The sequence below is a fragment of the Bufo gargarizans genome, chromosome 1 (genome assembly GCF_014858855.1).
Source record: "Bufo gargarizans isolate SCDJY-AF-19 chromosome 1, ASM1485885v1, whole genome shotgun sequence".
Taxonomy (NCBI): domain Eukaryota; kingdom Metazoa; phylum Chordata; class Amphibia; order Anura; family Bufonidae; genus Bufo; species Bufo gargarizans.
This window is the reverse complement of record NC_058080.1, coordinates 275,713,226-275,722,699: the sequence shown is the minus strand read 5'-3', so window position 1 is coordinate 275,722,699 and position 9,474 is coordinate 275,713,226. Positions and strand designations below refer to the sequence as shown.

Genomic DNA, 9,474 nt, shown 5'->3' with positions numbered 1-9,474 from the left:
TGCAGAGTGTGAAGACATCCTAACCCACAAGTTGATACCTTCAGGGCAGACATGGACAATTGACAGCTGATTCAATAGGCAACAACTGTTCTGCATTTTACCTGTGATAACTTCAACCTTCAAAGAAATCACAGAACTGGAAATTCCAGTTACATTAACACATTTTACATTTGGAGAGGATAAACATTAAACAGCACGCTATAAATGTAAAAAAGTAGACATGACAGGGTACTAAATTACAGCATCTTTATTTTTCACACAATAGGTAAAAGATACCAAAAGAGTGACAATTTTATTCGTTTCTTAGCACCTTAAAAATAATTTGTCACTGCTTGGTCTTGGCTCATATACAATATTTGTGAGGTGTGGAAACAGCAGGCTTTAGGTCACTACTTCCTTAGATTTGCTTTTTAGTAGACTGAGGTAAGTTCACATTACAAAAAGTGACTGTTGGTGAATGATCTTCATACTCTAGCTGTAAATGTTATAATAAAATAAATTAGCACTAAAATATATTTTAAAAGCATATATTAAAAACATCTGTTTAATTTACAATTCAGATTATAACTATTATTTAGTGCAATACATACAGAGTGTGGTTAGTCAGGACTGTACAACCATAAAATGAAAAGAATATTGTCATTCTAATATATATATATATATATATATATATATTGACCAGGTGGTTTCTGACAACTAACCGGTTTGACTTAGGGCTAACCCTAACCCTAAGTTCACACCTGAGCGTTTTACAGCGCGTTCCTACGCTCAACAAGGAGAAACCAATGGTTTTCACCTGGGCGTTTTACAGCGCGTACGATCGCGCTGTAAAACGCCCGACGCTCAAACAAGTTCTTGAGCTTTTTTGGGGCGTTTTGTCGCGCGTTCCCGTACATAGATATTCGAGAACGCGCGACAATGTGTGTTCGCCTGTCTCTGTATGCGCAATTGTAAACGCCGGTACAATCGCGCATACAGAGCGCTCCTTTTGGAACGCTCAGGTCTGAACCCAGGGTAAGAGTGTTATCCTGGGTCTTACCTGGTATTCGCCCCTTAACCCCTGTACAGGGATTCGGGCTTTGCTGCAGGGAAACTATCAGGCCACTACCTCCTGGGATAGTCCCGGTGTGGTCGGCAGCTGACCCACTGGGGTCAGGGACTCCGGTGCATGCACCGGGGGCTCAGGATGCAGAAAATGCGCCAAAACGGCAGGTATGTGTGAACAGACACATTTTTGGTAACTTGGAGTCCTGGCTGTAGAGAAACAAGAAGACACAGGGAGAAGCTGGCAGGCAGGGTGGTGATCAGACTCAGGCAAGGCACACAGGCTGGATACAGGGTAGGAGCACGGACAATAGGTAAACAGAATTTGACATTGAAAACTAGAGGTACTGTAACACATGGGAGAAGGTAAATACTGGAGAACACATAGAAACACAGGTGGGGGTTCATGCAGAGATAATGCAGGTAAGATGCAAAAGAATCAGCTGGTTGAAGGGGTAGCAGATTTCTGGCAAGTGTTGCCCCCACTTTAAAATTACTAGCATGTCGTCTCCTTTGCAGAGTGCAATTACAACTGCTTGTCACATTCAAGTGACTGTATTGTAATTACATTGCACTACACCACCACTCCTATGATCCACTGAGATGATGCACTAATAACTGTGGAAATAGTGGTTGTACAAGAGTCGCTACCCTTTCAAACAGATGATCAGCAGGAGTGCCAGGAGTCAGACCCATGCCGATCTGATATTGATGACCTATAACGAGGATAGGATAAATGCAGACGGTATCAGCAGCATCTCACATCATCAACTTTTATTTGGACTTCAAAGCAACAACACACATGGCAACGTTTTGGCTGATATACAGCCTTTGTCAGATGCTGCTGATACCATCTGCATTTATCCATATATTACGGCCGTTGGATCCATTGGTGAGGCTGTTGCATCTATCAGGATACATCAACAAGGACCGAGTGGTGCTGCTTCTACATTTTTGTTTTTTGCTATAATGAGGATAGGTCATCAATATCCTAGCACTGCATAACCCCTTTAACACACTGGCAATAGTAACAATAAATGCACACATCACTAAAGGCTGCTGACAGTTACTGTATTACTTCCAACGCCCTATACACATGCATGTTTGGCCCAGTCTGCATGTGTTCTCATTGGGGAGAGTGGAATAAGATACTGCAGACACTTTTAGTGGTGGAACGTTTCCTTTATTTGTGGTCTAATCTTTAAAGAAGATACAAATGTGGTGCTTCACTTAAAGGGATTATTCCATGAAAAATATTCAACATTTTTCAAAATAGCACCTGGATCGTAATACTTTTGTAACTGCAAGCAATTGAGGACATCCGCTGTACATATATGGCAGAAGTTCGTTCCTTAAAAATCCTGCCTACTCTGGAGTGAAGTGGGCACCATAGCTGCCGGGTTTCTGCTGGTTTAAACAGAAGACACCCAGGGTAATGTCTGTGATCAGCGATAACACCAATCACAGATATTTATCACCTCAGATGCAGTGGTCAATTGATTATGTGGCGATCTGGAAAGCCATTTATTCACTGTGGTAGCCTTGGCGGTCTTTTCCTTCTAAGTTTCTACATTGGGTTCATTTATGGTAGGTTTTAAAAAAAATAAAGGTAAAACATATTGATCTAGATTTCCCACTAACATGAAGCACATGATGTTTCACAAAAAAATACAATTTCAGAATTACTTGAATAAGGCTACTTTCACACTAGCGTTCATGGGTCCGTTCGTGAGCTCCGTTTGAAGGAGCTCACGAGCGGACCCAAATGCCTCCGTCCAGCCCTGATGCAGTCTGAATGGAGCGGATCCGCTCAGACTGCATCAGTCTGGCGGCGTTCAGCCTCCGCTCCGCTCGCCTCCGCACGGACAGGCGGACAGCTGAACGCTGCTTGCAGCGTTCAGCTGTCCGCCTGGCCGTGCGGAGGCGAGCGGATCCGTTCAGACTTACAATGTAAGTCAATGGGAACGGATCCGCTTGAAGATGTCACCCTATGGCTCAATCTTCAAGCGGATCCGTCCCCCATTGACTTTACATTGAAAGTCTGAACGGATCCGCTCAGGCTGCTTTCACACTTAGAATTTTTTCTAAGTTATTAATGCAGACGGATCGGTACTGAACGGAGCCTCCGTCTGCATTAATATGATCGGATCCGTTCAGAACGGATCCGATCAAGCGCAAGTGTGAAAGTAGCCTAAGTAAAGTCATTCCAAAGGTATTCCCACATAAAGTGACACATCAGATTTGCAAAATTAGGTTGGGCCCTGAAGGTGAAAACTGTCTGGGTCCTGAAGGAGATAAGTAGAACTGCATATAGGCTACAAAATAGCCAGTATGAGTAACAAGACTGCATCAGTAAGTTGCCTGGTATACATTAGAAATACATGTTCCCGCATATGAATCCATGTAACAATACTTTATTAGATTCCTAATAATTGCTATGGATTCCTTAGAACTTACAGTACTTAAACTCCATTTCTTATTTGAGTTTTGTAGTTCTCTGGTGTTGCGGCACTCATCACTGTTGTATAAATGGTAATTCTGAAATTTAAGAAAACACAAAATTGTTGTTAAACATAATGCAATTTATTGTTGACTACATACAGTGGACTTCAGTTATAACAGGAACAACTTTAAATGTATCTGTAACTCTGGCATTGCTACAAAAGCTAACCACATCCCATAATTGCACCTAATCCAACTTCCTGTGCACTTATTCTATGTTGTAAAACCACAGCCTAGAAAAATCAAACCCATGCAAATGTCCACAAATCATCATATGTAAAGACGGGTAAAAAAAACTGCTGCCCTAAGGCTAGCCATACACATGAAAAACTGTTGGTCGATTGTCACCCAACAGTAGTTGGTGGGGCAGAGTTGGGAGTGGAGATGAACAAATTTCTTCAAATTCATTTTGGGTCTGATTCGCTAAATGTAAAAAAAAATTATATTCAGGTACTAATCGATTCTACCTGAATAAATATGCTTCAATTGCCCTGAAAGTTGGTATATAACGCTCTCCAAGGACCTCTGGACACTAGTATGCTACTCTGGGTTTCTGGGCAATATACATATAAATACATTGTCTAGGGGGTACACTTTCTCATTATGGATGATGATGGTGTTAGACATGCTAATTTGCATATATTTTTCAAAAAACCAAGAGGATCACTCTCTAGCTAACAATAGTTTAAATGGTCTCCATAACAGAAATAAGTGCCCACTCAGAGGTCCCCCAAAGCCTCTCAGGTAGAAAAGTCAATTCTGTCTGTTTTGCTATGATAAATGGCTTTTGTCCTGCAAGAGCTATTCACAGATCCGAGGCTGACTTAGCTATTAGCTATTCCAGAAAGAGAGCTGAATTGCACATGTTTTTATTCACATGTGGATCTCTCTCTTGATTTGACGTTTCAGCTAACGAGACTTGCCAGCTATTCTTGCTCAAAAGAGTACAGCAGTGGTGCCAACGTTCTATAGACATAGTGGTACTCATGCCGGCCTCCCACTTGTAGCATGAAAGGTAATTTATCCCAATATTGGGATCCGTTGATCTCCCCATATAATCGGGAGAGGATGCCCAGGAAAGTGGAGTGGAATTTGCATATGGATTCCATAACACTCAATTCTAGCTTAGGGGAAGAGCTCGTTAAGGATGACAGAAAGTGTTGTTTTCTCCACCTGACTGATATCAATTTGCCGTATAGGATGAAATCATGTAACGTAGTGAGTTTATGTGAGTGCCACCACGTAAATGTAGAGGAGGTTTCTCCCGTGGGGAAAGCTGGATTGGAGAATATAGGTGTCAGCATAGAGGGTTTAGACTGTAGTTTATATTTGAATCTCACTTGGCGCCATAGGAGCAATGTAAAATGAGCTATTTGTTTCATGTGGGCAGGGAGCGAAACTTCAGTCCAAAAGAGGGCTGGCCAAGAAACTGCCGGGAGTAGTGATGTCTCAAGGGAGATCCATAGAGGTGCAGTAGAGCCTGCTAATATTGGTGCTAGTTGGGCAAGTCTCGCTGCTTTATAGTAAGCTGCTATATTAGGAACAGACATTCCTCCCATTTTTTTATGTAGGAACATAATCTTTTTAGCTATGAGTGGACGCTTATGAGACCAAATAAAAAACAGATTTTTTTTTTGCAGGAACAAATGAAGGATTTTAGGCAACAACACCATCTTTACTGCATGTATTCTGCCAATCCAGGATAGGAACGAGCTGTCCCATTTATGCAGATTAGAGTGCAATTGCTTAAAGATGGGGTCGTAGTTAGCTTTGTATAGACCTGACATCCTAGCAAATTGAGTCAAAACTTTCATAAGGTTACGAAGGGTAGTAAGGGGATTTGTTGGAATCAATAGCAGGTCGTCTGCAAAAAGGCTCAGTTTGGTATGGGAGTGACCTATGGAAATGCCTTTGATATCCGGATTTCTTCTGATGGATATTGCCAGGGGCTCCATAGCAAAAGCAAATAAGGCGGGGAACACCTATTGATGTGTATAGGTGAAATAGTAGTAGAATAGATTTTCAAGGAAACAGTGGGGGTAGAGTATAGGACATCCTCAAACTGTTTAATCAGTGCTTTTTCATAATAAGATTTCGCCTGGTGGTAGCCTCAAACTGTTCAGTGTTTTTTCATAATAACATTTTCCCCTGGTGGTAGCATCAAACTGTTCAATCAGTACTTTTTCATAATAACATTTTTATTTATTGCGGTGCTTATATCCCCACATAGTACTTTTCTGGAAAAGAGACATGCAAGCTAGTCTCCTTTCCAAAACGAATGGAAAACTGGGTGTCTCATACAAGGAACTCAGATCTTTCTAGGTAACTACCTTTTAAAAGAGCTGAACAAAGATTTGCTTGGCTGCATGAGGGCCCTGGTTGGGGTACTATTTTTCCTTATGGAGGACGCCAAATATGCATGAGGAGTATTGCAAGCTGGTCAACGAAAATTAGCACATCTTACATCTACTGGCATCAGAAAGGCTTAGGAAAGCTAAACTGAATATTTTTCCCAGACACCCAGAGGAGCGTTGCCTGAACTACAATACTCTGCACACATACTACACAGATACATATTGCCCAGAAACCCAGCATAGCATACTAGTCTCTCTTTCAACGAATCACAAAAAATTCTGGTTCCTTAGAATCCTGAACTTTGGAACAAATTCCTAAGGCCCCTTTCACATGGGCGTCACGTTTTGGCTCCGGAGGCATCCCGGGTGCAATGCGGCAAACCCGCGCGAGTAGGTACGCGATTGCACTCAGTTTTGACTGTGATTGCGTTCCGTTGTTCAGTTTTTATCGCGTGGGTGCAATGTGTTTTGCACGCGCGTGATAAAAAACTGACTGTGGTACCCAGACCCGAACTTCTTCACAGAAGTTCTGGTTTGGGTTCAAGGTTGTGTATATTGTATTATTTTCCCTTATAACATGGTGATAAGGGAAAATAATAGCATTCTGCATACAGAATGCATAGTACAATAGGGCTGGAGGGGTTAAAAAAAAATAAAAAAATTTTTACTCACCTTAATCCACTTGTTCTCGCAGCCGACATCTCTTCTGTTTTCATCTGTGAGGAAAAGGACCTGTGGTGACATCACAACGCTCATCACATGGTCCGTCACATGATCCATCACCATGGTGATGCATCATGTGATGGACCATGTGATGAGCGTACTGACGTCATCAAAGGTCCTTTTCCTCACAGATGAAGACAGAAGAGATGTCGGCTGCGCGAACAAGTGGATTAAAGTGAGTTAAGTTATTTTTGTATTTTTTTTAACCCCTCCAGCCCTATTGTACTAAGCATTCTGTATTAAGAATGCTATTATTTTCCCTTATAACCATGTTATAAGGGAAAATAATAAAGATCGGGTCCCCATCCCGATCGTCTCCTAGCAACCTGTGCGTGAAAATCGCACCGCATCCTCACTTGCTTGCGGATGCTTGCGATTTTCACGCAGCCCGATTCATTTCTATGGGGCCTGCGTTACGTTAAAAACGCACAAAGAGGAGCATGCTGCGATTTTCACGCAATGCACAAGTGATGCGTGAAAATCATTGCTCATGTGCACAGCCCCATAGAAATTGATAGGTCCTGATTCAGTGCGGGTACAATGCGTTCACCTCACGCATTGCACCCGCGCGGAAATCTCGCCCGTCTGAAAGGGGCCTAACAGGTAGAATCGATTTGTTCATTCTTAGTTGGGAGTCCATCATACACAATAAATCGCCAGCTTCTGCCCTTTACAAATGTTCTCAATGATTTTGCATATGTGTAACATCTATTGTATTTAACCTTTCTTTCCGTAATTCTTTAATTGTGGCAGTTTTGTTGCAGAAATATCTGTCACTGTAAAAATCCATGTAAATGCTGCGGTAACAACCCTATTCAGATGTAGAGAACATTTGCAGAGATTTCTGCAGCAACTTTGCCATATGATTTTCCTAAGTGCATATTTTAAAAATTTTCCTTTTTCACTATGAATAGTATACTACACTGTTTTTATGTATTTTAGTGTTGAATCTCTTTTAATTTGTTTTTATGTATTTTATGTGTTTGCTACACACATATTATATTACCTGTTGGGAACATGTCAACACGCTTTGCTAAGGTAACTAATACCTTTTGTTTGACAGCCTAATTTTTTTATGGCTTCCTACTTACATAGCACTGTAAGTCCCACATTAGGCTACTTTCACACTCGCGTTTGGTGCGGATCCGTCATGGATCTGCACAGACGGATTCGTTCAGATAATACAACCGTCTGCATCCGTTCAGAACGGATCCGTTTGTATTATCTTTAACATAGCCAAGACGGATCCGTCTTGAACACCGTTGAAAGTCAATGGAGGACTGATCCGTTTTCTATTGTGCCAGATTGTGTCATAAAAAACGGATCCATCCCAAATGACCTTACATTGTGTGTTAGAACGGATCCGTTTGGCTCAGCAGCGTTTTGGTTTCCGCCTCCAGAGAGGAATGGAGACTGATCGGAGGCAAACTGATGCATTCTGAGCGGATCCTTTTCCATTCAGAATGCATTAGGGCAAAACTGATCCGTTTTGGACCGCTTGTGAGAGCCCTGAACATATCTCACAAACGGAGAGCCAAAACACCAATGTGAAAGTCGCCTTAAAAACAGTGATGATTTCTCATAGCACGTTTTCTAGAGCTACTTCTTTAAGAAAGACTATGTGGTTCTGTCCTATGATGTATGTAGGGACCAGGCAACATGACAATTATAATTATAGTGATGGGTACCATGTTAGCAATAATAGTTTTAGAGATAAAAGACCTATTGCAATACATACAAATTCATCACCGGCTTCACCGACAAGACCTGTGGGTTGTAGGAAATACAAACAGATTGTTACACATCATTCCCTTTAATTCCAAGTTTTAATGTCTGACTCCACTCTATATGTACATACAAATTCAGGGGAGACAGCAGTTTCTATGGTTTCATACACTGCTCTGCTTGCATCTCCAAAATGAGCCAAAGATAGCTGAGAAAAGCTGATGGGGCAAGACGCAACTGAACACTCCTGCCTCTTCTTTTCAGTGAACGTAGGGAGTTTTAGGATCCTGACACTTGCTGATCAAAACATATAACATGTCAAGTTTGTTCAAATGTTAGCTAATTGGGTTAGGTGAATTTTCTATACGGTTGTTGTGTTCTTTATACGTATGCAGCAGGCTAGAAAGATGGTAGCATACTATTTTCCAACAGAGCCGGGATGATGTACCATTTGAAAACACTTAAGCCTGTATTTAGACAGGCAAATCAGCAAGCGATTGTTGGGAGCGTTCTCTCCCGACAATCGCTAGCTAGCAGAGGAGACCACTGCTATTACATGCAGCGATTTCCTTTGTGCTATATAGCATGGGGAGGAGTGATCGCTATGCTATTGCTCATTCCCATACTGTCTAGTGTTCTGCTGGCGGCAGATCGCTGTTACACAGCGCGATCTGCCATCGGAAAGCACAAATTTTTAAGCATGCTTAAAAATCAGAATTGCCCGATGAGCTAGCGTTTGCTCGTTCATCGGGTGATCGGCGACAGTATTACACTGCAAGACAATTGCTAACGAGCATTATAACGAATGCTCGTTAGCGATTATCGGCCGTGGGCCCCGTGCCAAATCCGTCCTTTCAGTTTTTCTGCTCCTAAACGGGGCAGGAGAACGGAAGGGGTGAATAATAATGTGAACGAAGCCTAATACAGATAAAATGTATGACTAACAAGCAGTCTGGACCCAGTACAATACAACTGATTATAACAACTAAACAGACTTACAAAGTGATCACCAATCTCACCTTGTATAATGTGTCTATATTGATGTTCGCTTGCCCAGTAGCATTCAGAGCTTTTATAGCTGGAGTCCTGCAAAACATACCACAAGGGATGAACAAGTATTACAAAA

The 9,474-nt window shown here is 41.8% G+C and overlaps 1 protein-coding gene across 1 annotated transcript in view; it reads right to left on the bottom strand.

Annotated features, from left to right (window-relative positions):
- Nucleotides 1–224: 224 nt before the first annotated feature.
- Nucleotides 225–9,474, bottom strand: part of NAAA (N-acylethanolamine acid amidase) — a 69,957-nt gene continuing 60,707 nt past the window's right edge. Inside the window, exons 8-11 of the mRNA XM_044303584.1 lie at nt 9,368–9,434; nt 8,362–8,390; nt 3,502–3,582; nt 225–475 (exon numbers count right to left, since the gene is read on the bottom strand). Coding sequence (XP_044159519.1) covers nt 3,507–3,582; nt 8,362–8,390; nt 9,368–9,434 — 172 coding nt within the window. The 3' untranslated portion in view covers nt 225–475; nt 3,502–3,506. The remainder of the gene's footprint in view (nt 476–3,501; nt 3,583–8,361; nt 8,391–9,367; nt 9,435–9,474) is intronic.